General features: G+C 43.8%; 2 protein-coding genes across 5 annotated transcripts in view; one reads left to right on the top strand and one right to left on the bottom strand.

Moving 5' to 3' along the window:
- Positions 1 to 14,797, top strand: Cdc26 (cell division cycle 26). 3 transcript variants are annotated; one of them, XM_032903307.1, is made up of 4 exons: positions 1 to 104; positions 2,827 to 2,936; positions 4,317 to 4,425; positions 12,320 to 14,797. In XM_032903307.1, exons 2-4 carry the CDS (start codon positions 2,884 to 2,886, stop codon positions 12,494 to 12,496), a joined length of 339 nt encoding a protein of 112 aa, XP_032759198.1. In that variant the 5' UTR covers positions 1 to 104; positions 2,827 to 2,883; the 3' UTR covers positions 12,497 to 14,797. The 3 variants fall into 3 exon arrangements, with proteins under 3 accessions (XP_032759198.1, XP_032759206.1, XP_032759213.1); XM_032903315.1 differs by having other exon boundaries at positions 29 to 104; positions 2,901 to 2,936; XM_032903322.1 differs by lacking the exon at positions 2,827 to 2,936 and having other exon boundaries at positions 35 to 104.
- A 592-nt stretch (positions 14,798 to 15,389) lies between these two features.
- The window catches only part of Slc31a1 (solute carrier family 31 member 1), a 29,148-nt gene continuing 16,930 nt past the window's right edge, over positions 15,390 to 27,607 (bottom strand). The window contains exons 1-4 of one of the 2 annotated variants that reach the window (XR_004387995.1): positions 25,916 to 26,384; positions 20,816 to 21,457; positions 19,167 to 19,335; positions 15,390 to 18,481 (exon numbers count right to left, since the gene is read on the bottom strand). Coding sequence is in view for 1 of the 2 variants with exons in the window: in XM_032903361.1 (XP_032759252.1) it covers positions 18,280 to 18,481; positions 19,167 to 19,335; positions 20,816 to 20,888; positions 21,286 to 21,405 (564 nt within the window). In the remaining variant the exon portion in view is untranslated. Of the gene's footprint in view, positions 18,482 to 19,166; positions 19,336 to 20,815; positions 21,458 to 25,915; positions 26,385 to 27,607 lie in introns of those variants that run through there. The other variant, XM_032903361.1, reaches the window with a different exon arrangement.

A 27,607-nucleotide genomic window follows, 5' to 3' on the forward strand; every position in this document is an offset into this window, starting at 1 on the left:
GGAAAAAAGGCGCAGAGCAACTTGGGAAGTGTAGTTCGGGCTGCGTAGCAATGGAGTCAAGGTGGGAGTTGAGGTTCTGGGAAGCTTCAGAGGCCTGAAAAGAGGTAAGTTTGCGAATCGCAACTCTAATCTGGAACAAACCAAGGGTCTCTGCTCTCCTTCGGGAGGCCTTCCGTCATTTCGAAGCCGAGGCCTGTGCTGCCATTGAAATCTCTCCCTAGACTTCTGCAGCATTGGAGCTGGGAAAGAGGACTGTTGTTCACGACGGAAGTTCTCCTGGGGCCCCTGGAAACTGGGTGGCTACGAAGTGATTTTGTGCTTTAAGAAGACATTAAACTCGAAGAGCCTTCTAAGGCTAAAATAGAGATGTGGTGGAGGAGCTGCGGCCTAGTTTGTTGTTGTTTTACTTGTCTACAGCCTATTCTTTTTATATGTTCTTTGAAATAAAGGGTCCAGGGAGGCGCCAGATAAAGTGTATACCAGCAGCTGCAGTTGCAATGATTGTTAGGCCGTCAGAGATTTTTTTTTAAAACCCTTACATGAAAGTTGCGGGGATTGCAAAATATTCGCGTTTGCTGAGCTGAACAGACTCAATCTCACTCTTAAGCCTCTTTCTTCCCCGAACAACTCCAGTTAGAAGAGCACTTCCTCTTCGAGGGTTTACTAAATGCCACGTTACGCGCAAGGAGCTTATTCTATCTTAGTTATTTAAGTCGCGGGACAACAAGAGTAAAGATCAGAAAATAAATTCTGGCGAGAAAAGGTAATCCGTCGTTCTGGAGCCACAGTGTAGTAGGGTTAGTAATGTGGCGGGTGGACAGCCGCGCTTTTAACCCGTACTCACTGTTGCTCTCTAGTGGTGAGGCTTTCAGTTCATACCCAAGTAGGAAATTATTTTTCTAAGTATTTCTTCCATTTCTCTACTTAGGGATCTGGTAGAAGGTAGTATCTGATAGAATAAAGCAGTTTGAATTGTCACGGGCCAGTGTTTTGTGTTGACCATATGGCCCCTTGAGATGTGATATAATGTGACACTCCTGAGAGAAGTGTAAGAAGTGTAAATGTTTCGTATACATCGTAGTCTTTTGTTTCATTCTGCTAGCATGCAATAATAATTTATATGGATGCACACACTACATCGGAACTTTTTTTTTTGCGGAACTTTCACGAAGATCATTATCACAACTTTTTATTCTAGTGGTCTATGAGTAACTTTTATAGGAGGCTTTTTTCTTTGGAAGACAGGGTTTCTCTGTGTAGCCCTGGGTGCCCTGGAACATGTTCTGTAGACCAGGCTGACCTCAAACTTACAGAGATCTGCTTGCCTCTGCCTTCAGAGTGCTGGGATTAAAGGTGTGTACCACCACCACCCGGCTTCTGAATTTGTTAATTAAACTGTTTGCTTCAACTTTATAAAACTGGAATAATTTTTCAACCTTCCCAAGGCTTCTGTATTAAAGTAATATAAAGAATGGGAATGTGGGTTGGTTCAGTCGTAAAGGAGCCCGTGCTAAGTGTGGTGTCCCACATAGTAGATGGAGAGAACCGACTCCCAGACATTGTCCTCTGACCTCTGCCTGTGGGCTATGTGCTTTCACCAGCACCTAACAAATAAATAGAACAAACTTTTTTTTTTAAGAGGCAAAAACTTTTGAGTTACCAAAGTGAGAAGAAAAACCAATAATGGGAGAGTCTAGAATTTAAGAAAAGTTAGTTTCATTTTCTCTATTTTTTATGGCTCAGTTTACTTTGTTGTGGATGCTGTGGAGGACATAGAGACAATACCTTCAACAGATACTAAAGTCAGCTTAGGTTTTCTTTTTTTCTTTTTCTTCTTTTCCTTTTCTTTTCTTTTTTCGGAGCTGGGGACCGAACCCAGGGCCTTGCGCTTGCTAGGCAAGTGCTCTACCACTGAGCTAAATCCCCAACCCCTTAGGTTTTCTTTTTAACTTTTGATTGATTCTTTGTGAACGTCACATCATCCACCCCAGTCCCACTCATCTCCCTGTCCCTTTGTATCCCCCTTGCAACCTCCCCCCTACAATAAGAAAATAAGATAGAATAAACAAAAATTTGTCATGGACTCTGTAGCACATCATGGTGTATCATGGAGTATACCCATTTGTCCACACACCTAAACTTGTAAATGCTCATTCAGTGCAGTGAGTCACGGGCCTGTTTTAGGGCCTCTGGCTTTTGCTACACTATACTGGAACCTCACTAGGACTCCTCTCAGATATGTTGTTGCCCTGTGTCATGGAGATGTGACCCTGCAGCTTGCGCAGATCATAGATGGGGTAGATGCTGGGGTGGGCCAACTCAGAGCCCTGGATTTGGTCCTGGGAGGTAGCTGAGTTGATCAGCCTGCCACCTGTACCTGCACCCTCAGGGTGAACTCTCCAACACTGCTCCTGCTAGTTTACCCAGTGCCACAGCTGGCAAGGGGGAGGGTCAGCTCTCCTGTTCTCATGTCTTCAGGGACTACCTCATCCACGCCTTTCACCGGGGCTAGCTCTACTGCTGCCCAGGTGAGTTGCTGGGCCCACTCTACCGGGTGCTGCCAGCTCAAGTGTTTGTTCTGAAACAAACATGGGCTTTGTTAACACAAACCTTCATTCTCCATATGAACTTCTCTGACCTTAAGTCTGCCTGCCTACCCTTCAAATTCACTAAGACACCTTTTCCCATAGGGAATTGAGATCCCTAGCCACTCTTAGGCAGCCCAGCCACGGCTAGACGCTCATGCAGTGCTGTTGAAGGACCCTCCTTAGAGTTCTGTTTTTGCCCTAGATTGGCATGGTCTCTTGTGTTGTGTTTTCCCCACAGATTTCGACAGTGACTTTAAACTCCTATAGCTCAGCACAGGAAGCATCTGATTAATGAATGATTTACCCATTTAGGACCAGCTTTGATCCTGTGAATAATCTTGTGAACTGGTAAGTTTAGTTTTCATTAGTTGTAAGCCCGCTGGTTATAATATCCAGGAATGGTCACAGTCTCTGATGATGTTTATAGAAAGCAGATTGGACTGATAGCCTGCCCACTTTTCCTAACTACACTAAATTTGGATGGGATAACCATTTTCTTTTTTTCCTTTGTATGTGTATATGTGAGGCATAGGTGTGTACTGTGAGTGTGGTATGTATATATGATTGTATACCTTGAGGCAAGAGGGTATTGGCTGGGCATCCTGCTTGGTACCACTTTGCCTTACTCCTGGAGACAGCCAGCCAGCAACCCCCCAAACTCAGAAATCTTACATTCCTTCATAGTTCAGACCCCCGTAAGACTATGCCTTTTTTTTTTTTCTTTTTGGTGACAGGGTTTTTCTGTGTAGCTCTGGATGTCCTGGAACTCACTCTATAGACCAGGCTGGCCTTGAACTCACAGAGATCCACCTGCCTCTGTCTCCCAAGTGCTGGGATTAAAGCATTGTTCCACTGCCGAGCTGTGGCTGGCTTTTTCTGTGGGCATTGGGGATTTGAAGTCAGGCCCACCTGCCAGGGCAGGAAGTGCCAGGGCAGGAAGTCCTGTGCAGCCACCTCCCTAACTCTTCTGCTCCTTTTGTTTCTTGTCTGTTTTTATTTTTGAGACAGGGACTCCCTATGTTTCTTTGGCTGGTCTCCAACTTCCGGGCTCAGGGGACCCCTCTGTTGTCACGTGTCACTGTCCTCGGCTTGTTTCTTTTACCCAGTGTGTCTTTTGGAGGTTATTGGAACACAAGATTAAGGTGATGGTTGGTGTCTTGCTTGGGGGCCCACAGCTAGAAGGGTATTGGGACCTGAGAGTGGGGGCCCAAGCTTGCTGTCTGAACTAAGAACTCTGGACAGAGAATAGTTTCTGTGTTGCTCTCTCAGTGCTATCCCCCAGGTTTTGAATAAAGCATCCCAAAAAGTGTTAAAAAGAAAAAAAAAGGGGGGGGGGAAGAATTGCTTAGATTCTCTGATGGCAACTTGCTGGGTTTTGTTTTTAAAGTTTTTATTTTCAATTTTGTGTAAGGGCTGGAGAGATGGCTCAGTGGTTAAGAGCACTGACTGCTCTTCCAGAGGTCCTGAGTTCAATTCCCAACACTGCATGGTGGCTCATAACCTTCTGTAATAGAGTCCAACACCCTCTTCTGGTGTGTCTGAAGACAGCTACAGTGTACTCATATAAATAAAATAAATAAGTCTTTAAAAAAAAAAAAGAGCGTGAAGTCTATGCATGGAATCTAAATGAGTTAATGTCCCATTCATTTTTTGCTTGTGTTTACAGATTCATCTGTTTGTAGCTGAGACTTGGCACCATCAGCTTTTCCTCTCCCACCATTTTAACAGCCCGCAGCTCACCGGGTCTGACTTCATTATGCTGCGACGAAAGCCAACTCGCCTGGAGCTCAAGCTCGATGACATTGAGGAGTTCGAGAACATTCGAAAGGACCTGGAGGTGAGAATTCAGTTTCCGATGCTTAGGGGATACTTCAGACAGTAATTATTACCTTCGGAAGCTCAGACTCCACCAGCAGCAGTTTAAAATCCATGTGGCTGCTTAACAGACATCTCAGAACAAAAGGAACTTCCTGTGACTGTCATAGCAAAGAACTAAGGACTCAGTGGCCTGAAACCACAGAACGCGATCCCTTTACAGTTAGTTTTTTAAGTAGTACCATTTGTTTATTAATTCTTTCATATATTTTGATGATGCTGCCCCATCCCCAATTCCTCCCAGGTCCTCCTTACCGCCTTAGCCACCTAACTTTATGTTCTTTCTCTTTCTCTGAAAAACAATACAAAAGCAAATCCCCAGAAGAAGAAACACCAAGTCCACAAAGTACCACTGAGTTCATCTTTGTATTGGCCATGGAGCCTGCTTAGGAGTGTGGTTGATATATCCAGTGACAGGGGAGATGTTGGAGAAGACTGATTTTCTTTGTGACAGTGCTGTCGGATAGCTTGCAAATAGCTCCTCAGTTAGGGGTGGGTGAGACCCTGTCCGGCGTGAACTTCCGCAGGTTTTGTGTGCACTGCCACAGTCTCTGCGAGTTCTTTCGGGCATCAGCTCTCTTGTGTGTGGATGCTGCTGTTTCTGTGGGGTCAGCCTTCACCTCTGGGTCTCTTAGTCTCTGCCTCCTCTTCCACATGGATCCCTGAGCCTTGAGGGGAGGAGTTTGATGAAGACATTCCAGTTAGGACAGGGTGCTCCAAAGTCATCCACTACCTACACATTGTCTGTTTGTGGGTCTCCGTTAATTCTCATCTAGTGCAAGAAGAAACTTCTCTGGGCAATATCTCGTCATTTACTGCTCTGCTCCTTTTGCAGAGCTGTCTAGATTTGCCCTCGGCCTGTGGCTTCTCTAGTCTCAGGTTGGGCGTGATGGGCAAACATTCTACCAACATTATCCCAGCCTGTTAGCAGTTACAGTAACTTGAAGTTACCATTACATTCCCCTCATGCTGGAGACCAGTGTAGGAGCCTGTGCATGTTAGACAGAACGTTCACCTGTAAATGGTATTTTAAATGCTACTTAATTGCTCTTAGTGATTAATAAGACTCAGCCAGTCCCCAGTAATAAACAGGGTCCCATGGATTGTATTATCAGCTTTAGCACAGTTACTAGGCAAATTTCCCTGAATCTAGTTTTCTATGTGCCAGACTGTTATTCTCACCAAGCACGTGCTGTTTGAGTCTCCTCTGCGTTATTCCTGCCCCATCAGCCTGTCCCGGGGCATTTCACTCGGCTGCGTGATCCGGCTCCATCACGCCTAATGGAAACCTCCTGGCCTCTCTGCCTTCCTTCTCCTCTCCCTCTTTCATTTTCCCCTCTCCCTCACCTGCTTCCTCTCTTCTTCTCTCCTTTTGGTCCTTACCTGCGACCCCCAGCCCAGTAACCTAAACCCTGGCTACCTTTATTCTCCCCAGTAACTGGCTGTAGCCACTTTTATCTAACCAATAGCTTTAAATTGGGGAGAAAGGTTTATACAACATCATTTGGTACACATGAGGATCTTTGGGGCAACCAGATCTTGGGGGCCGCTATTTAGCATTTGAATTCATAGCAGCACCAGACAACCCCAACATTCTACTGTTCTTGGAATCATTTGGTCGTTTATTGTAAAACTCTTTTATATTAGGAACTTTGATTGCACAAATCATATCCATGTTCTTCACCATTGAATTTCTAGAATCTAGCCTGCAGTAGAACACTATTATATTTTTTGTTTGAGACAGGCTCTCACTGTCTGGAACCCATTATGTAGACCAGGCTGGCCTTGAACTTGAACATTTGCCTGTGCTTCCTGAGTGGTAGAGTAACAGGCACAGGCATACGATACCTACCACACCTTGCAGCTGTATTTTTTTCTAAGTCTGGCTTTGCCATATTATATTAGATATCCATTAATCAGAATAAATTCTTTGGAGGCAGAGGTAGACAGATCTCTGTGTGTTTGAGGCCAGCATGGTCTACAGATCAAGTTCTAGGACAACCAGGGCCATTACACAGAGAAACAAAAATAAGAAAAAAAGAAAAGAAAAAAAAAAGATTCTTTCACACCTTCAAGATGAAGTCCAAATTCCTAAGTGTGGTACATGAGGTCCTTTATGACTAGGTCCTTGCTCATCTCTCCACTTTATCTCCCAAGTTATCTTTACTCTCAGTGCTAGTGCTGTCCCTTTGCCTGCCGTGCCCTATCCCTCATCAGGCTCCCCAGCTGGGTTAAGTCACCACCCGTGCTGAATTCTTCTAGGTGCCACCACTTGTGTTGTAACTTTGTTGGTCTGTTTTCTTTGACTGGGCAGGAAGCTCCTTAAGGCTGGGTTAGCATATTGAGCTCTGGACTCTTCTTAGACAGCTCTCTACACCCCAGCCGAGGTCGCTGCTCTTCGAGGTCCTTTACCTGACAGGGAGCTTTGCGTCTTGCATGTACCCGGAATGTGTGGCTTTATATCATTCAGATGAAGATGGATCATGTACGTTTCTCTTGCTCTACATCCCAGCTTCTGTAGTTCCTGAAGTACTGTTAGTTTTTGCTTTGTGCCTGTGCGTGTGTGCGTGTATGTGTGCGTGTCTGTGTGTTTGTTTATTAAACTTCCTGTCACACTCTACTTAGTCAACACTACAAAGAACTGACTTTAAGAAGTTCAACCCAAAAATCTTTATGAAAACTACTTCTAAGAAGCAAAGGAATCTCTGAGAATACTCAACTGGACTGACATCACTTTGAAAGTTTCATGCTGAGAACAACTACAGAGTGTTCCAGAATCTAGTTATGGAGGTGTCGACAAAGTTTAGTAAAAATGAAATATGAAGGGGTGGAGGCGGAAAGGTGACTCAACAATTAAGAAAGCGTATTTGCCGCTCTTGCAAAGGACCCAGCTTCAGTTCCCCGTACACACAGAGCCACTTACAACCATCTATAACCTCCAGTTCCAGGGGTCCTGACGCCCTCCTCTGGCCTCCCACAGACACTGCACATGCTACAGATTCATAATCAAAACCTTCATAACAATTTTTTTTTTAAAAAGAGCAGAGCCAGGCATGTAAGTACAAAATATTAGTACTTGAGAGGCAGGGGCAGGAAGAGTTAGACAGCTTGGGCTGTAGACTTAAACCAGGGAGGGAGGGAGGGACAGAGGAAGACATACTTTTTCTACTGTTTTCATTTAATTCATTGCAAGAGTGTCTCTCCTTCCTAAGCTGCTTGAATGGACACCAAACCCACCACCTTTAGTGGAAAAGCCAACTCAGCAGTGAGCTGACTCTGCAGCGTCAATATCCATTGTGCCAGCATTTATGATTCATTACAACTGAAGTTTAAACCATACCTGACACTCATTCAGGCCTGATGACACACGCCTGGAATCCCAGCACTCGGGAATCTGAGGCAGAAGATCACAGTGAGTTTCAGGCCACCCTGGCCTACACAGTGAGACCATATCTCAAAAACAAAACCAAAAGACAAAAAAACAAAAAACAAAACCAAAAACCTTACCCTTAATAATGATTACCAATATGAGTTCTTTTTTTTTTTTAAGATTTATTTATTTATTATATACACTGTAACTGTCTTCAGACACACCAGAAGAGGGTATCAGATCTCATTATAGATGGTTATGAGCTACCATGTGGTTGCTGGGATTTGAACTCAGGACCTCTGGAAGAACAGTCAGCGCTCTTAACCACTGAGCCATCTCTCCAGCCCCCCAATATGACTTTTTTTTTTTTTCTTTTCTTTTTTTTCGGAGCTGGGGACTGAACCCAGGGCTTTGCGCTTGCTAGGCAAGCACTCTACCACTGAGCTAAATCCCCAACCCCCAATATGACTTCTTAAGAAGAAAGAAAACCTGTGGGCTGGGAAGACTACTCAGTGAGTAAAAGACACTTGCTGCCAAGCGTTAGAGTCGGAATTCAATCTCAGGAAAAAACATACACAAAATTTTTATTAGTAGCATGTCCATGATAAGTGTATGTTGTAGCTGTAACTTTCTTCGGGACCGCCCCAGATCCCAAATAAGGACACAGAGACTTCTATTTATTGTAAGCTTTGGGTACTATGTCTGGGCAGATTCTCAGCTATTCAAACCTGACAATACTGGCCTGGCCTATGTCCCGTCCTGTGGTCTGTTACCTGTCTGTCTTAGTCTCTTCTTGGCACCTGCTTCTTCATCTGCGTCCCACTGGTAACATGGTGACTTCCCACGCCTGACTCTTTTTCAGAGTTCAGTCTCCCCAGAAGTCCTGCCTGCCCTCTCCCACTGTTAAAGGCTGTCCGCTTTTTTATTGAAACCAATCAGAAGTGAGAGAGGGAGTGTTTACCAGATGTGCTACAGATGCTGAGCAACTGGAATAACTGATGGCCTGGCACCAGACCTCTGGCAAAGGCACAAAAACATCAGTCCCACAGTAAGGGAGGGCATTTGTGCTCTAGGATGCTTATGTGGAGGTCAGGGGACAACTTTCTGGAGTTGGATCTCGCCCATCTTGTTCAAGCAGGGTCTCTTCCTGTTAATGTTGTATACTTCAGGCTAGCTTTGCCCATGAATTCCCCTGGCGCTGTCTCCAAGCTTGTTAGGAGTGCTGGTGCTACCAATCCCCACCACCTTATGCAGTTTTGTTTTGGTTGTTTAAAAAAAAAATGGGATCAGGGAATTGAATTCAGATTATCAGTATTGGGCAGCTATCGTTCTGGCCAAGTTCCTTATATTTGTTACTTAAAGGGTTTTTAACCACAGGGTACTTTATATTTGGACACATTTTAGGGTTTGGATATTTGGCTTAGGGATGCTTGATCTCTGTGACTAATGCATAAGTTCCAAAACGTGGGGAAAAAAAAAATTGAACAGTAAATACTTCAGGTCCCAAGCACCTCAGAGAAGGGATCCTAGCCTGGCCTTATTGGATTGACCGTTAATTAACTAATGCTGGGATTTGAGGGTTATGGTTTACTAGTAGGTGGTATGTAATTGCCAACATAATTTCAGTGATCAGAGCCCTTGACTTGTGCTCCCAGTAAAGAACTGTAGATAAAGCATCTGTTGTCATTTTTAGAAAGAGTTATTGACATCTAGTGCCATCTTTAGTGTTAGGCAGTGGGGGCTATGGGAATTCTGTAGCCATTGGTGACTTGGAGCCATATTTTGTTTGTGAAAGAAGCAAGCCAGGTTCTTCTGCTGTATCTCATATTCAACTTGAATTAGAAAGGTTGAGTTCGGGGCTGGAGAGATGGCTCAGTGGTTAAGAGCACTGACTGCCCTTCCAGAGGTCCTGAGTTCAGTTCCCAGCAACCACATGGTGGCTCACAGCCATCTGTAATGGGATCTGGTGCCCTCTTCTGGTCTGAAGACAGCTAGAGTGTACTCACATACATAAAATAAATATTTAAAAAAAAAAAAAGAAAGAAAGGTTGAGTTCAGTCTTCAAATGGCCATAGTCAGTCTGGGTTCCTCGATGTTGCCACCACAGGAGGAATAAGGGTTGTGAATCAGAGGAACCAGGCCTTGATTGGTGGGACTTTATTGACCCAAGCTTTGAAGGTACAGGTCTTGAGAAAGCCCCAAACAAAATGCTTATGGTCTGTCTGGTCCAGGTCTATCAGCGTTTGCTCATCCACAGCAGGTTGTTTGGTGGGCATAAAGTGCAACCAAAGGCCCTTTCTGGAGATGACTTTGTATGCTTTATGACATCGGCAGTGGGGATTTTTTTGTTGGTGGCAGTAAGAAATATTCAGAAGCATGGACTTTAAGAGACTGCTTTGAACTGTATGGCAAGATTGAAAGCAGTGGCTGTAAAAATGCTGGAAGAGGAGTCAGTTGATTCAGAAATAACTCTTTGTTGGCCTCATTTTGACATGGAAGAGGTCCCCTTTGAACAAGATGACTCCACTGGATGACAAGGAGGCTGTGGGATGGATCTGGTGACCTTTCTGGGTTATGAAGGAAACTTAGAGATGTGCTGGAGTAACTTAGGTCATGGTGGCAACTTTGGTAGAAGATGAGGCTGTGTTGGTGGTGGTGGTGGCAGAGGCCATTGTGGAGCAGGCTATGGTGGCTGTATGCATTTGTAAGCAGGATCAAGATGTGGAAGCTAAGGTAGATGCAGTAGTGGTTGAATATATGGTGGCTCCAGTGAAGGGAAATTGGCACTGGTATAATTATAGTGGTGGTGAGAACTATCATGGCTTTGGAAATTGGTCAAATCATAGACCCAGGAAATAAGCGACAGAAACTCAGGCAGGTGGTGGAGGAGATGTAGCGTAATTCTTCTGTTTTGTTTTGTTTTGTTTTTTTTTTTGGTTCTTTTTTTTCGGAGCTGGGGACCAACCCAGGACCTTAAGCTTCCTAGGCAAGCGCTCTACCACTGAGCTAAATCCCAACCCCTGTTTTGTTTTTTTTTAAGGTAAGGTTACACTATGTAGCTCAGGCTGGCCTTGAACATGTAATAGTCCAGTAGCATGAGTTCTGTTTTGATTTTGTTTTTTTGACACAGGGTTTCTCTGTGTAGCTGTGGCAGTTCTGGATTTCACTCTGTAGACCAGGCTGGACTCCATCTTAGAGATTTCCCTGCCTCTACCTCCCTAGGGCTGGGATTAAAGGCCTGTACCACCATGCCTGGCAAGTAGCAGAGCTCTAAACAGCAGAGGCTTCCATTCTTAGGAAAGGAGCTGTCAGGAGAGCTATAGGGTTACTTAGGGACAGTCCAGCCGAATGCCTTCAAGAAAGTCTAGGAAGTCGGCTGCAGAGGGAGTAACACCCATAACAGGATGGAAGGTTCTGCCTGGTAAGCAGGAAACCCCCCTTGTTTAGGAGGGCCGCAGCTACAAGTTGCAAAAGTGTTGCAACTGTTGATACAATGTGGTGCCAGCTGTATTGTCATCAAGGTCATCTGTCTACTGTAGGGCTTTTTCCTTTCTTGTTTTTGTTTGTTTTGGGTTTTTTGTTTTTGTTTCTGTCCCCCCACACACACCCCTCCGGGAATGCAGGGTTCTTTGTGTAGCCCTGGCTGTCCTGGAACTCACTTTATAGATGGTCAGAGATCCACCTGTCTCTGCTTCCTGAGTACTGGGACTAAAGGTGTGTGCCATCACCTTCTGGCTGTAGATTTTCTTTTCATTTCATCAGATTTACCACTCGGTGAGTAGCAGTAGTACCAAGAGGAAAGTTTTCAAAAATAATTCAAAACAAACCCAAAACTAAAACGGGGACTGGGATGTGGTACGGTGGTTGATTACCATTCATGAGGCCTTGGATTCAACTCCTAGCATCCTAGCATCACAAATAGATAATTAATTTATAAAATTTAAAGGCCAGAAGCCTATTGACAAGGTAGCATAATGTCTCCTTGAGTTACTGTAGTCAACATGGGGCCAGTAATTTCTTTTTTTTAATTTTTTTTTCAGGTTGTAGGTTTTGGTGGCTGCTAGTCATGTCATTTTTCTCTTGTTCTCCTTGATAGTAATTTGCTGAAACACCATTTGTTACCCCATCTCCATTATCTCCAACTGCAGGCTCCTGCTGGGCCTTTGTATTGTGCCCTAATTCCTCACACCCCTTTTATCTTTGGCATTGTGAGCTTTCCCATTATAATCCAGAGTACTCTGTGCTATAATTTACGGTTTGCACACCCGTTTGCCTTCTAGACTGTGACATCCTCAAATGTAGGGTTCTATCTTCTACGGTTGCATGCCTGTATCCTTGTTACCATCCTAAACTTGGGATATTTGCTTATTGTTTACTAGGCCTTAACCTTGTTCCATACCCAGTGCCTAGTACACGGTAAACTCTAAACATTTGTTAATTCGGAGACTGTGGTGTTAGATGCTAATTTTTTTTTCAATACTTTCAGGCCCGTAAGAAACAGAAGGAAGATGTGGAAGGTGTAGGAACTAGCGATGGAGAAGGAGCTGCTGGGCTCAGCAGTGACCCCAAGAGCCGGGAACAAATGATTAATGATCGAATTGGTTATAAACCCCAACTTAAGACCAACAACCGCACATCTCAGTTTGGAAATTTTGAATTTTAGAGATGGATTCTCTGACATGCCAGACCCCGGGGACGGAATACAATGATGACAGAAGTACAAACCAGATTTAGAGAATTAAGTGTGTGCAACCAAGCAGCATGTTTTCTGTCTCCTGCAGGGAGAGAGAACTTCTGCATGAAATTATTGCTGTTCAACCTTTCTGATAGGCTGGAAGCCAAATTCTGGCTTGTTCCTGGAAAATTGGACTGCAGAAAGCTTACCTGATTTTTTTTTTTTTAAATAAATATATTTTTGGAAAAAAGGTGAGACGTCCTTAAAGGTAGTAGCCCTGCTAATCCTTAGCTCTGACAGGTAACCGCTACAAGTGACGCCATTCTCCTTGTCTTTCCAAAAAGACTCCAGACCCAGAACACTTGCAGTTGATCCACTGGACTTTGACTTGTTTATTCAGTGTCTGGTGACTGCTGACCATCCCGGAAGCAACAGCAATCCCAGATGCATGTGCTCGGGCTGCAGCCCAGCACTTGGGATGCTGAAGTAGGAATCTCGAGAGTTGGAAGCTACTCTGAGCTACAGAGCGAAACCGTTTCAGAATGTCAAAAAAAAAGCCAAACGAAACCAAGATAAAGATTCCTGGTGGAGACTGGATTCTAATGACCAAATTGTCATAATCAGATCCACTTACAGGAAGGCTTTACACAGGGGGAAACACAGCAGCTCTACCAGTGAGCGATATTCTGTTCTTCACTTGGGACTCTTAAGAATGTTTGCACAGGACCCATCTGAGAGCTGCTCTGGATAGTTTTGCACCATGCCCTATTTTTACCATAAAATTCAGGGACGGAACCACCAGCTGTGGAAGCCAGAACATCTGGAATCAAGTTTCAAAGAAACTCCTTAGCTGGGATTTACCCAGGATTTTGGAGTTTGTGAGTGATGTGAATGGGAAGGTAGAGACAGAGGGTGATGTGTAGTCCCCTCTTCCTGCTCCAAGCTTTTCTACAAAACCTTTATTCCAGTTTTATTGATAACCCCTAAGTCCTGTTATCTTCCTGTCTTAGAAAACAATAAAACCCCCAAGACACAGGCTGTACATAGACTCATATTATTGTAGCCTTCAAAGGCCTTACAGGGGGCAAAGAAAAGAGAGAAAGATATGCCTGCTTCAGTTCTCCACTGCAACTCCGCAGTAGGACTTCCCGCAGTTGCTATGCCTCCTGCATGTCTTGCCTTTTGTACTTATGCTGTCATGCAGAGGGCTGTTTAAGACAGTGCTGAGGGATTCATGCAGATTCTCTTAGTTCCTGAGAGGGCATGCCATTCTGAGTTTGCAGAAGGGAGCCAGAGCAAGGCCATGAAATGGTAGGAACCCACCGGGCAGCCTGCTTTCCATGCCCATGCATCTAATGGCCTCAGCTACATTGCTTTCTTAGTTTTCTCAGCCGAGACTTCAAGAAAGCAGTGTGTGGGGGAGAAAACATTTTAAGTTTCCAAGAATTTCTATGCTCTCTTATTAACAGAATGAGACAATTATTCATCAGGAGACCAGGACTTATTGCAATTGCTAATCTTTTTTGAGCACACATATATTATATGTATCAATTCTGTGATCCTTAGGATGCTTGTTTCTGGATTACCAACACCCAAGTCTAGTCAGGTGCTTGTAAAGACACTTTATTCAGAAGAGTGACCATTCATTTTCCTGAAACCTTCAAGTATAATATAATCAGTACACAGTAAAAATGTAATAAGGCTTGGATGCTTGTCTCATGTGGGATGCCTTACCTGTATTGCTCTTGGTTTAAATAGGTGCTAGTACTCCTTTGTGTGTATGCACATGCAGGGCAAGCTAGGGATGGAACCCAGAGCTCAGAAAGGCACACTAGGCAAGCTCTCAACCAACTGAGCCACACCCATAGCCATTTGTTTTTGTGACAGGGTCTCACTGTGTTTGAATCCCAGGCTCAGCTGCACTTATGTCCATGTGCACCCTGTCTCCACCTTCATAGCTGGTTCTGAGATCCCTGCTGCTACAGGGAGACAGACAGGCTGTGGGGTGTCTGCAAACACAATACCCAAGTGTCAGGGTACACTTTATTTCCTTACAGACCAGGTTGCTAGACTCTAGGACAGTGGAGGGCTTCTGGTGGGGCACATCTGCCACCTCTGTGTATCTCTCCTCACTTCCCTTATGTCCTGAGTGGAACATCTCTTTAGAATTCCTCCCTTCTCCCTGCCACAAAGAACCAGAGATTGGTGTTGGGGCCTGAGCTCTCAGAGCCTGTCATGCTGCTGTCTGTATTTTTATGGTGCTAATTAATAAACTCTGGCCCAAAAGGAGGATTTACCTGTGTTCCCTTGAACTTCCAAACTGAAGACCTTTCATTAAGTAGTCCAGGTCTTTCCTCATGATCTTCTTGCCAAACACTGGACTATCAACCGCCCTTCTGTAAACACTAAGGCTTTGAGATGGCTAGAATAGCTGATCCTAAGTGGTGCAGCCCAGGTTTAAGCCTGCTGTCCCCAAAGGCGATGTTTATCACAGCATGCTGAAAGATTGCAGGAGTGGTGATGGGGCCAGCAGGAAGACCAATAACAGTGCTACTTCGCTCCCACTACAGGGATAGGGAAAGCCTGGCAGTGACCCTCCTGTAAGCCTAGTGCTCCTGCCTGATGGCATGAATACAGGGATTATGAACTGTGGATGAAAGGATGCAAACGTTAGCTTTTGAACTCAAGGGTCCCTCCTATACTGAAATATTTGCTGCTTCACGAAGACCCCATGTGCTATGTGCACAAAGTCATGCTGACCTAGCAGGCATTAGGTCTGCTTGTTAAGAGAGGAGAGGAGAGCAACAAGGCCATGCTATCGGAGAGACTGACGTCCTAGAAGCAGCCTATTTGGATACTATTTTCTGTAGACAGACATGCATGGAATCACAAAAATCAAAATATTTATTTTGTTTTCTTGCACACAACACTTAAAACATTCCCATTACAGCAATCCTGCTCTCTGGGAGCTTACAGTCTCTGAAACAGTCAGTGTGAATGTAGACCCAGGGATTAAGGCATTACATCAAATGCAGACCTGTCGTCTAATGCATCTTCTCAAGTGGCTGGAAAGGGCAGGCTCAAGATTACATGACATGATGTACCCTTGCCTCGCTCTCCTGACTCCTGCAAGGGAGTGTGGGACAACCCCACCACAGACCGTGAAGAAATCGGATGGATGCTGAGGACGGTGCACATGTGGGCAATGGTGCTGGCTGTTCTTCCATCCTGGACTCAGGCAGCACCTAGGACCTGTAACTCTGGGGACGCTAATCCTTTACCCAGCTCTATAGAAAGAAATCCCAGTGGAGCAAACTTAGGACCTCTACTGCTGTGTAAATACAAGATTCTAATTATTAGGTAATTCTAACCACCACAAGCAGTGCTACTGCATCAGGAAGGTGAGAGATGTTAAACACTAAACTACCTGGGGAAAAAGACAGAAAGGGAAAAGGGAAAAGAAACTCAGATATAGCCTTCCCACAGAAGAAAGACATTTAGATAAAATAAACACAAAGGCTGGGCATAAAGTTCAAGAGGATGGGACTTGAGCTCACCTCTGTCTGCACTAACCACATTCTCCAGCAACCTAGTTCAGGGATCTCAAGCTTAGGATTTGCAGTAGACTTATTTCTAATCGAGAGCTACCCTGAAGAACCATGTCAAAGTGAGGTTTCTCTTGGTTTCAGATTCATAGCACCTTGTCCTTGTAGGCCTTGGTTCTTCTCACCTCAATGATAAGTTCCCATTTCTGATAGTTTATGCTTTGCTTTTAGGGTGTTAGGGCTTAAACACAGGGCCTGACACATGCTAGGTAAGTGATCCACGTCCAAGCTGCATCTCAGGCCCTGGAAGGTGTTTTATAGAAGCTCATCTTGAGATTGAGAGAGCATCTAGAGAGCACCAGGGTCACCACTAAGTGTGGTTTCTGTATTCCCCTGGGTTTTTTATTCCCTGTCATCTGAGATGACAGCAGGCTATTTGCACCTTAATGTTGGGCTCTTGTCAGTACCTGTCATTTACATGCAATGCTAAAAACCAGCACAGCGGGATGAACTAAGAGAAAAGCAAAGCTCTAAAATTGATTTCTAAGATCTTTAGCCTCCATCCAATAGGCTTAAAACCTTCTCTTGGTTCAAAGCCACCAAAGTACACATTCCTTGTTCTCTAATATTTAATTGGCACGCACAGACAAAGTACAAACTTCAAAACAGCAAGACGGCAGGTTTGTTTCTTCTGCTCTGAGGCACAACTGGATCTAGCACCAAAGAGGGCAGGATTTTACCGACAGCATAGGAAGAGTAACTTTAAAGAGGTAGTTTGGGAACAAGCCTGCATGTAGATTGATGATTAACAGAACATCCGATGAGAGTCTTCCTTGAGAAAAGGGGTTTTGGCCACTGTGATCTATGTAAATCCCCATAAATAATAAAGGTGGTCGGGTAGAGGATGGGGGCCAACATAGTGCACACTGAGAACAATGCCCCATGTCTCTCCAAACAAGAAAGCTGGGGTTTGCCTTTCTGGCCTTTTGACTAGCTGACTCACCCAGTAGATCAAAGGTCTCTTGGCCTTCAAATAACTTCCAAGGAACCTTAGATCTTTAAAAGTCAGGACTAGAGACTGCATATATGCTGATAAGTGTACTTTGGCTGTAACCCCACACATTGTATGTGGGTATACATAAAACAGTTGGAGGTGAATACAAGTTTGTGGAATGGTTAAGTATCGACCAGCAGCATTTATATGTGACATGTGCCCAAGGCATACCCTACTAACCAGCATCAGATCTTCATGCCTGATACCAGGTAGCCCCATTCCTGTCCCTTCTAGGTGCACTTTTGCTAGTTTAATGCGGAGACTCTTAAGGTAAATCCTCTGGACTATCAGTAGAAACATCACCTAGGAACTCAGAAATGCCAAGTTTGGTGACTCTGGGGCTGCGGCCCACCACGTAGTGTCTTAGCAAGCCCTCTGGGTGATTCTATAGCACAGTAATGAAAATCATTGGTTTTGAGAAACACACACATAAACAATACAAACTCTTGTTCAGTTGGGACAAACCAAGGGACCGAGTCAAAGTCAAATACTAATGGTTTTATTTAACAATCTATTCCTGTTGTCTTAAATTGATTGTCCTGTTTTTGTTTGGTTGGCAAGTTCATTCTAATCAAATGTTAAGTAGGAATACAAGTAGATGAGTGGGTGGGAACTCGGCCTGCGTTTAGTCCCTGTCTGTCCCACCACTACTCGGGTTTCGGCATAAGTGCACTAGGTCTGGAGAGGCACCTGTGTTTCCCACACTGTGCTAAGACTGGAGATTATTTTCTAGTGTGAAATTTAAGTCCCGGCTGGATGAGATGTCCCTAATTGCCATCAATCCTGTTCCATCACTGACCCAGAACCCCAGCCACCAAATACACATAGTATCTGTTTAAAACAAAAATGCACCCCCCCCAAAAAAAAAAAAAAAAACCCCTGGAAAAGTAGAAAGAAGCAGATAACCAAGTCATTAACTAGGAAGCTACCTGGATTAGACAAGGCTCAGGATGATGAGGGAGAAGACATCTCACAGGTGACTTTCAAGAGAAAAGTCAATTTCATCTTATTAGAAAAACCACTACTCAGAGACTGTCAGCTAGACCTCTATTCAGTAGGTGTGTGTGTATAAAGAGACAGGAGAGAGAAGGGATGATTGGAGAGGGAATCATATCTTCCAGTCCCAAGATGCTTCCTACAGCAATTAATAAGGCCGTATGTGGAGTCTAACGTTAATGGCAGTGCTCTGTGATGTCCACCACCACAGCCTTCTTCCAGCTGAAGAGAAAGTATCCTGTCCCAGCCCCTGCAGCTACTGCAATGCATAGGTACCCATTGTAGGTCATGAAGATGAGCATGAGGAAGTAGCTGATGACTACTTGGATGATGTGCAGCACTGTCTGCAGGAGGTGGGGGAAGCTCAGCATCTGCTGCCTGGGGAATAAAGAGACAGGAGAGTCAGACTTGGGAGCCTGCAGGTCAGGAGAGCAGCCATAGCTGTTAGCACAGCCTCAACTGGATGGCATCATGGCTATCATAATAACTCAGCGATCCTGGAAACTCAGGAGTGAATGAGTGTGTGTGTGTGTGTGTGTGTGTGTGTGTGTGTGTGCGTGTGTGCACGTGCACGTGTGCTTGCACACACACGCTTGCCCGCCTACATCTGTTAAGAACTTTTGATTTTCCTTTAGTCAGGGTCTCATGAGCCCAAACTGGTCTCAAACTCACTGTGTAGCCAAGTATGGCCTTGAATTCTGATCCTCCAGCCTTCTCCAAGTGCTGGGACTACAGGCATCCATCATGTCTGATCAGATTTAACTTTGGACAGGAGGGAATCATTTGCACCTGCCATTCTTTTATATCTTAACTATAAAGTCTTAAAATGCCCATTACTATATAGCAAATGTCTTAAAAACTAGATACTATTAAACTTCTTTCAAAGTGACAAACATTTGTAACATAGAACAAATATGTATGTTCCTCTGCAGGATCCCAAATACCATAACCCACAACCTGGAACTTCTAAAGTTACACAGAATCACTAACTCCACAAGAATACCTGCTTTGTTAAATTATTAAGAGCTCTCTAAAATTTTCCTTTGGATCTGTTCTATCTTACCCAACAGTTTTGTGTGTCTCCATAAGGATGGTTCCATTTGGTCCTGGCACAGGCATGGAATTGTAGCGAATGCTGACTTGAGACTTTCGAAGCAGACCCTCTCGGGCTATCTTGAGTCCTTCATAAAACATTGCTAGTAAAAACACTGCCACAAAAGCTCCAGCCATTTCTGAGAAAAAAAGGGCAGGACAGGACAGGAAAGGGGAGGAGAGGGGAGGGGAGAGGAGCAAGAGAGAAAAGAAGGAAGAGATAAGGGTACAGTTAAAACTGCTGGGTACACTGACACAGGCCTCTGACCCAGTGCTCAGGAGACTGAGGAGGGAAGTGATGAGTCACAGTTAGCCTGGGCTACATGGCAAGGAGCTATCTCAAACCAAACCAAACCAAACCGAAAAAGCACCAGGCTAGGTCTGTGAATACACCGAGTGGTTGCATTTCTACCCATTTGGTAGAGCTGAGTGAGCATTAGTGAAAAATCACTGCCTCTGCTCACGACCATAGCTTTCCCATTATATCCAAACACATACAGAATACTGCAGAAGGCAGAGCAACTGTTGTTTTACTGTTCTACAGGGTTTTGTTGTGCAGCCCAGGTTGATCTTGGAGATTCTCCTGCCTCAGCCTCCTAAGCCATGGGATCAAAAGTGCTCACTGTCACACAGGCTAAAACAACCCGCTTTACAAGTGCTGCCTACGTAATTTGAAAGGCATTTTAAGGGATTAGGCATATATAGTTAAGCATTTAAGATGAATGTATTTATAGAACTAACATTTAACACACTACTAGGACTAAATGTTTTCTCTTCCTCTCCCAAAAGCAAATTGGTTTATTTCCAAAATAGGTTTGGTACCTTCTGCAGTAAAGTGACTTAATATTAAGCTCATGCATCTGTAATTTAAATGCAAAGCACACCACTATAAGACAGATACAGAGAGATAGGTGACAGTGCCTTAAATGAAGAGCGGCTCTATGATAGGCCAAGCATCAGGAATATGGAAACCATAGTTTGATGCAGCAGAGAAAGCACTGGTTTAGACAGTTCTAGAAAGTATGGTCCTTGTTTTAGCTCTGAGGTACTAATTGTGTGATTCAGGCATGCCATTTCTACTACACAGGGGTAGGTTTATCTGTAAACAGGCAGTAATGAGATCAACACAGTTGTTTTGGGAGGCAGCATCTACATAGGTCCTGGCTATCTTTGAACTCTCTATGAAGACTAGACTGGCCTTGAACTCACAAAGATCTTCCTGACTCTGTCTCTCAACTGCTGGGATTAAAGGTGTGTGCTCCCATATTTGGCAAGATCAACAGTTTTTAACCTAGGGTTACACCGTGATATTTGCATATGCTTATAATTTTAGGCCTAGGACCAGTAACTTAGCAAACAAGAAAAGGACTGCAAAAGATTTTTATCTGGCATTTTAATTATATTTTAGCGCTCCAAAGTATATACATTAATACATGTACATTAATTAAAGGAAACTCACTGGAGGATCAAAAATGGCCTCTTGTGCCTAGGGACTAGGAATTGCAATGGTTATGCACAACCATACAGACCCCATGAAAGAACAGAGAGAGGTGCTGGGTTTCCAAATCTAGAGTCATCTCTTATGACACTGTCATCTTCGAAGATTATCTGGTTACTCACCTCCAGGTGTGTTGATTACCAAACTGGAAAACAATAGGTCCACATTCTTAAAGCCAAAGTAGAAGGTCATAGGCTGCCAGAAAACCAAACGAGTCAGTTAGAGAAGACTGAAGATCCTAAAGGGAATCTGGGAGTCTCGGGCAATGAGACTTAGAACACTTAAAAGTAACCTGCCTGGATAAGAAGAAATACTTGAGGCAGTGGGAGGCTTACTACCTTGGCACTAAGAGCCCCCCGCCCCCAGTCCCATGTCTTTCTCTCTTTTCTACATGAAACACAAACACTAGGATTTAATTCAGGAAAAGGTGAATTTCAAAAGAAAGGGTTAGGGAAGAAAGAATTCTACAGAATCTTGGTTCTGGTGTCACTCTGTCACAAGCCTGCCACATGAACACTGGTAAGTCACTAGGCTTGCCTGGGGGATCTGCTGTGCTTTCCCTCTTGGGTAACCCCAAATATGGAAGCCTTACCATTGTCATCTCGTGGGAGTGTGAGGCCGAGGTGGTGGGGTGCTGGTGGGGCGGCATGGTAATGTTGTCGTCCGTGTGGTTCATCCCCATATGATGCATCTCCATGTGGTTCATCCTCATATGGTCCGAAGGATCCAGTTTTCCAGAAAAAGATGAGAGTCAGCGCAAAAGTCTTTGAAGAAAAACAATTATATATTAGGAACGTAGAATTTTCTTGATAAATACTTTGTGTATACAGAATTTTGTCCAATGAACAAATGCTCTCCTAGATGCAGAGTAACTAGGACTACTAAGGATCGCCTTTGAGAAAAAGGACCAAGGGCTTGTCCTGAAGGTTTAAGATACTTACTCTGCAGAATCATTCCTCTAAGACACAGGTTTTAATGTGTGTTTAATTTAAGGTAGAAAAACCCAGCCCCTTTAGATGGCAGGGAATAGATAATTTGTAATAATGTATAAGTGTAAGCCATTTACAAAATGTAACTGCTCTAAGGCTGTTTAATCATAAACAGCAGTAGATGAAAAGCCAAGACTTCACATAAGTCTCCTAATTGGGGTGGTCTGTGTAACCAGGATGCTCAGATTCCACTTAGGCCTAGAGGACAATTAACTTTGAGCTCATTTAAATCTGGAGAAAGGTCTGTTGCTGCCTCAGGCAAAGAGTGTGCCCAGACTTCAGAGACAGTTTTAGCTGCACCAGGACATTAGAGTTAAGAACATGAACAACAAGGTATAAATTGGATGAACTATATTAAATTAGGTTTGAACACTGCATAGTCAGCCTTGTGTCTTGCATCATGTTAATGCTTTTCTGCAGAGGTCAACTCCCACGGTTGCTGTGGAGACTGGGGAGTGGGGAGATATATGTGCAGAGGGAGATTTTCATAAAATCTGCCTTTTTCTTTTTTTTTGTTTTTTCAAGACAGGGTTTCTCTGTGTAGCCCTGGCTGTCCTGGAACTCACTCTGTAGCCTCAAACTCCGCCTCTCAGGTGTGTGTCCTCCTCCTCTTTCCCCAATTCAACAAGCCTGTTTTTCCTAAGTTTTATTTATTGTATGTGTGTGGGTATTCTGCCTGCACGAGTGTGTAGTATCACTTCTGTGCAGTGCCCATAGAGGCCAGAAGAAAGTGCTAGATGCCCTGGAACCCAAGTTACAGACACAAGTGAGCCACTATGCGGGTGCTGGATATGGAGCCTGGACCTTTAGCAAAACCAGCAAGTTTGCTTAACCTCTGAGCCATATGCCTACCTCCTGAAATCTCTTTGTGTCCCACACTTCCAGTATGTAGGAGAAATTCCAAATTGGAGCAGGGCGTGATGATACACATCTGTAATCTCAGCACTCAGGAGGTTGAGGGAGACAGACTCTGAGTCTGAGGCAATAGTGGGCTATATTGTGAGAACTTGTCTCAAGAAAGTAAAAGAAATTCCAATTAGGTATCCTTGGACTTGAGTCTGTGTATGCTTCTGATTACTCACTGATTAAGCTCCTATCAAGGGCCAAAGTACTAGTGATCCACAGCAAGCAAAGCAAAGCACCTGATGAGGAGAGAAGCGGTGAGGTGCACAGAATCACCTCATGACATAATCAGTGCTCTGGAGCAAACAAGCAGCGCAGTGTGACATCGACGAGATGTCAGAGATGCTCCTCGAGCAGAGCGTTCATAGCCAGGAAGCTACATGCCCAACTCGAGAGCACAAATGTGCAGCCTCCCCTCCCACTTCCTACCCCATGACTCCATGACAGCAGGCTTACAAAATAGGCACAATTCTATCACACAGGCAAGTTCCACTTTCAGCTCCAGTCACTGTCATGCTAGACCCTCCATTATCATTATAGACTTGACAGTGTATCTTCCTCTCAACACCATCGCTATGGTATTATGTGGTTTTGCTCATGAAAATTTTATAATAAACACCAAATAACAAAATATAATAGTGAGCCCACAAGTATCAACAATGAGACCATGGGTCAGCAGTCAGTAGCTTTGCTTTAAAAAAGAAAATGATGATGGAATGGTGGGATTATTGGTTATAACTTAGGATTCTGAACCAAATAAATGAAATGGCATCAGAATAAAAGGAGCCAGAATGACTAATAAAGACTCACAAACAGAAGGTACAAATGTTATTTTCTTCCAGTACAAGGCTAGAAGCGATAAAGAAAAGTACCAAAGATAATCTCATTCCACGTTATCAATAGGAATCCAGGCCATGAAGAGGCGGTGAGCATTTTATTGTGTTATTTCTGTGAGGCTGAGGGAGATAAAGAAATGAACCAATCTTTCCTTAGAGCACACACCTCATGACGTACTCTTTAAGAGCAGGAACACAGCAACACAAACTACGTGAGTCCTGTACCCTTGATTTCTTCAAACTCTGCCAACACTGTATTTAATAGTATTTGAAGACCTGGAAGTTTCCTTTTGTTTAAGCCCCATGTTCCAATTAGAGAGAACTACTCAATGGTAAACTATCAAAAACTCTTCAGACAGCCCAGGGGCCCAGGAAGTCATACACTCGTATGTTCAAAGCTCTAGCAAATCTTTAAACTCTGCACCTGCTCTGCACCTTCACGTGTAGGATGCATGCCACATTCACATGCACTAGGGAAGAGCGCAGGAAGACAATCTGCTTGTTTTTCTTGTAGTGGACAATGGACTTCTGTAATGGGAACCTTTTGCAAGGCTTACCCAGTGGAGTCTGAATAGGGAGATGCAGATTGGCGGAAATCAATATACAGTGTAGCTAAACTGCAATTTGAAGTCCTTGTGCTCACTAAGCTTACTCTGAAGATTGTAGCTCAGTGACATCATTTGCTTAGCATGCATGAGGCTCTAAGTTTGACCCTAGCAGTGAGGGAAAGATCCAACAGAACTATGTCAAACCAAATTTATATAAATATATAATATATAATATTAATGTATAGCAGGAAGAACTTAGGAATTATTGAAGAAAACATAATAAATAAGGGCTGGAGCTATAGCTCAGTGGCTGATCACTTGCCCTGCACAAGCGAGGGAGGCCCTGAGATTGATCACCAGCATACACATTATTTATTTATTTACTTACTACTTATTTATTTTGTATCTCTATTTACTTTTCTGTATGAATTTTTTGCCTTGCATACATGTCTGTTCACTGTGGAAGTCAGAAGAGAGCATCAGATCCTCTGGAACAAGAACTATTGACAGATGGTTAGGAGCCACTGTGGGGACTGGGAAAACTTGGGTCCTTTGCAAGAATAGCCAGTGACTTTAACCGCCGAGTTATCTCTCCAGTTCTTTGAAATTTTAGATCATAATAAGTAAATGCTAGTCCATATTTTTTCTGTCAATTTAGCTTTTCAGTGATGTACCATGTGTCTAGATAACTCACTCACTCGCTCACTCACTCACCCACTCACTCACCCACTTGCTTGCTCACTCTGTCTGTCTATAAAATTGGATACACACACACACACCTCAACTTAACCCATTCCCTGTACAACAGAAATTCTATTCACAGGAGGAAAATTGGTATTGTTAGTTTCCAGTGATAGCTTTAAGTTGACCCAAGCTTAGCTCATTCTAGAACAAAATGGATACTGACAGAATAAAGAATAAGTCAGAACTCAGAGGCCCATCCGGGAACTGTTCTGTTCCACTTATTCATGCTTCTCAAACTTCATGGCAACTTGCTCTCTAAGAACTGTTTTCTGTAATTTAACTCCACCCTTACCACCTCTTTCTAAGAATCCGGTTCAAGGTCCACAAAGTAACTGGTGTACATTTTATGGACTCGAGTTCTCTGTTATAAAGCAATTAGTGGACCGAGCAGTGCTGAGTAAGAGGCGGACTTAAAATCTGCAGTAAAGCAATTATCCAATGGGTGTCTGTTTGGACACTCTCTGGGTATATGGCAATTCCAACTAAAACTCAACTGTCCCTTTAACTGTATCTTTCTCCGCTGTCATCTCATCAGGTTCACACATTATTTATACACAGACTAACAAAACATGGATAGAACTGAAAACAAACAAACCCCAACCCTTACCTTCCATCTCATACAGATCCATTTGCAATATTGTTATGTTACTGGGCTTGTATAAGTGGGTAGAAAGAACAGAGATATTGTACTTTTATTTACATTGTTGCTCATTTAGATTAAGCTAGTTTTCTTTTACTAGAATTCAAGTAGGAGCCATATTAGAAAATCACCTTTGATTTGGAAAATGCTGTGAAGGAACTTAACAGCAGGCATGCGGAAGTTCCTAGTATAGACAACTTGTATTTCTATGGAAATACAAAACAGTCTAAGAACTGACAAAAACAAAACAAAATAGTGCAGATTTTAAGGAAACTAATCCATACAACAGCTAAGACATCTTCTACTCAGCCTCTCCTGAGCATCTTAGAGCTGCCTGAACTTGGCTCTGCCCGGGATGGACCCCATCAGGTGGAGAAAAGGCACACTCCACAGTGTAGAGTGGACACTGAATGTTGGGGAGCCCCCTTTCTGTGTCGTCCTTTCCTGCATCTAAGTATTTGTATTCATACAAACAGCTTTCTTTCTATTATAATACATTCTGTCTATCCCTAAGAACTATCAGAAAAAGCAGTTTCCCCTCTTTTCTCTAACAAAGACTCACTTGAAAGATCTACTCGAGGCAGGCTGAGGTAGATCATGGTCCAGACCTGCAAACCCAGCACTTGGGAAGCGGGTCACAAGTTTCAGGACAGCCTGAGCTACAGAGGGAGACCCAGTCTCAAAAAGCCAAACCAAGCCAAGCAAAACAAAATGTTTAAAAGGCCAGACTTCGGAAGTCCTTGCTCAACCGCTAGCAAAATAAGAATGAATTTGTGGCCAGAAGCCAGAACATCAACAAGAAAGCCAAGTCCTCATGATCCTCATGTACTGAGAGCTTCAGCACTTGCTGTATTTCTAACAGGTCAGCTCTAAACTTCACATTCTTTTATTTTCCTGCTAGTACATAGGGATGGAGGAGAAACGCTCCCCTGGGACTATGGAGTAGACCCACGAAAGGCAATAAGGAAGTGGTTGTGCGTGGCAGGCAGGCCCTCCTTCCAGCCTGGGCAGATATAATCGAGAGTCTTGGACAGTTCTTCTGGAGAGCCTAGGTCTTTCCCAACTTCCGTGATAAAGGGGATAAAGAAGGCTTTTATTCTTAAAATTATAAGGGTTAGGTTTCCTTTTACATTGGTACAACACAAACCAGACACTCAGCTTTCCTGTTTTTAGCATAAAAAGATAGGACAAAGTCAAGGTCAAACACATTAAACCACCATAAACAGGGACTCGGCTTATGGACTATGGCCATATGATCAAGTAAGCAGTTTAGATGCACGGTGCTACCTTTGTTGACTTGTACAGGGCTAGTAGCCAGTATGAGTACTAGCCAGGCTCTCTGTTTCAAGTAGCTTTCAAAACTTCCTCGTATGAAGGATCGATCTACTCTTTCATAGTCCATCTCTGAGGATGACCATAGGGAACTTTCCCATGGCTAAACTTCAAACTTTCTTCATGGCTTTATGAAAATCAACCCCTCTCTCCTCTCTCTCTCTCTCTCTCTCTCTCTCTCTCTCTCTCTCACACACACACACACACACACACACACACACACACACACCCCTCCTCTCTAAGCTTTACACATTTTAAGAAGTTTCCTAGGCTGGAGAGATGGCTCACTGGTTAAGAGCACTGACTGCGTTTCCAGAGGTCCTGAGTTCAATTCCCAGCAACCACCACAACCATCTGTAATGGGATCTGGTGCCCTCTTCTGGTGTGTCTGAAGACAGCAACACTGTACTCACATAAAGTAAATAAATCTTAAAAAAAAAAAAAAGAATATTGTCTTCTGCATACAATTAAAACCATTAAAAAAGTTTCCTAATGAGCTGGTCCTGGTGTTTAATGCTTTTAATCCCAGCACTTGGGAGGCAGAGGTAGGCAGATCTTTCTAAAGTGGAGGTCAGCCTGGTCTACATAGTGGGTCCCATGGTAGTCAAGGCTACATAGTAAGATCCTGCACCCCTCCTCTACTCCCTTCCCCCCAAGCCCCCTAAAACCGGAGTGAAACAATCAGTCTAATCAGTTTGACCCTCTAACTCTTTGCCCAAATAAGGATCTTCTCTAAATCCTCACCTGTTTCTCTTCACAGCACTGGTTGGGAGGAGAAAGATGTCAGGTTGGGCTAACAATTGATTTAGTGAATCTTCGCAGATTTTCAGTGATCACTATGTTAGTTTCTCTTTCTTCACCACATGTCACAGCGAGCATTACTTCAGATAAGCCCTGCTGTCCCTGAAAGCACTTTCACAGG

This window comes from Rattus rattus, chromosome 1 (genome assembly GCF_011064425.1).
Source record: "Rattus rattus isolate New Zealand chromosome 1, Rrattus_CSIRO_v1, whole genome shotgun sequence".
Lineage (NCBI taxonomy): Eukaryota > Metazoa > Chordata > Mammalia > Rodentia > Muridae > Rattus > Rattus rattus.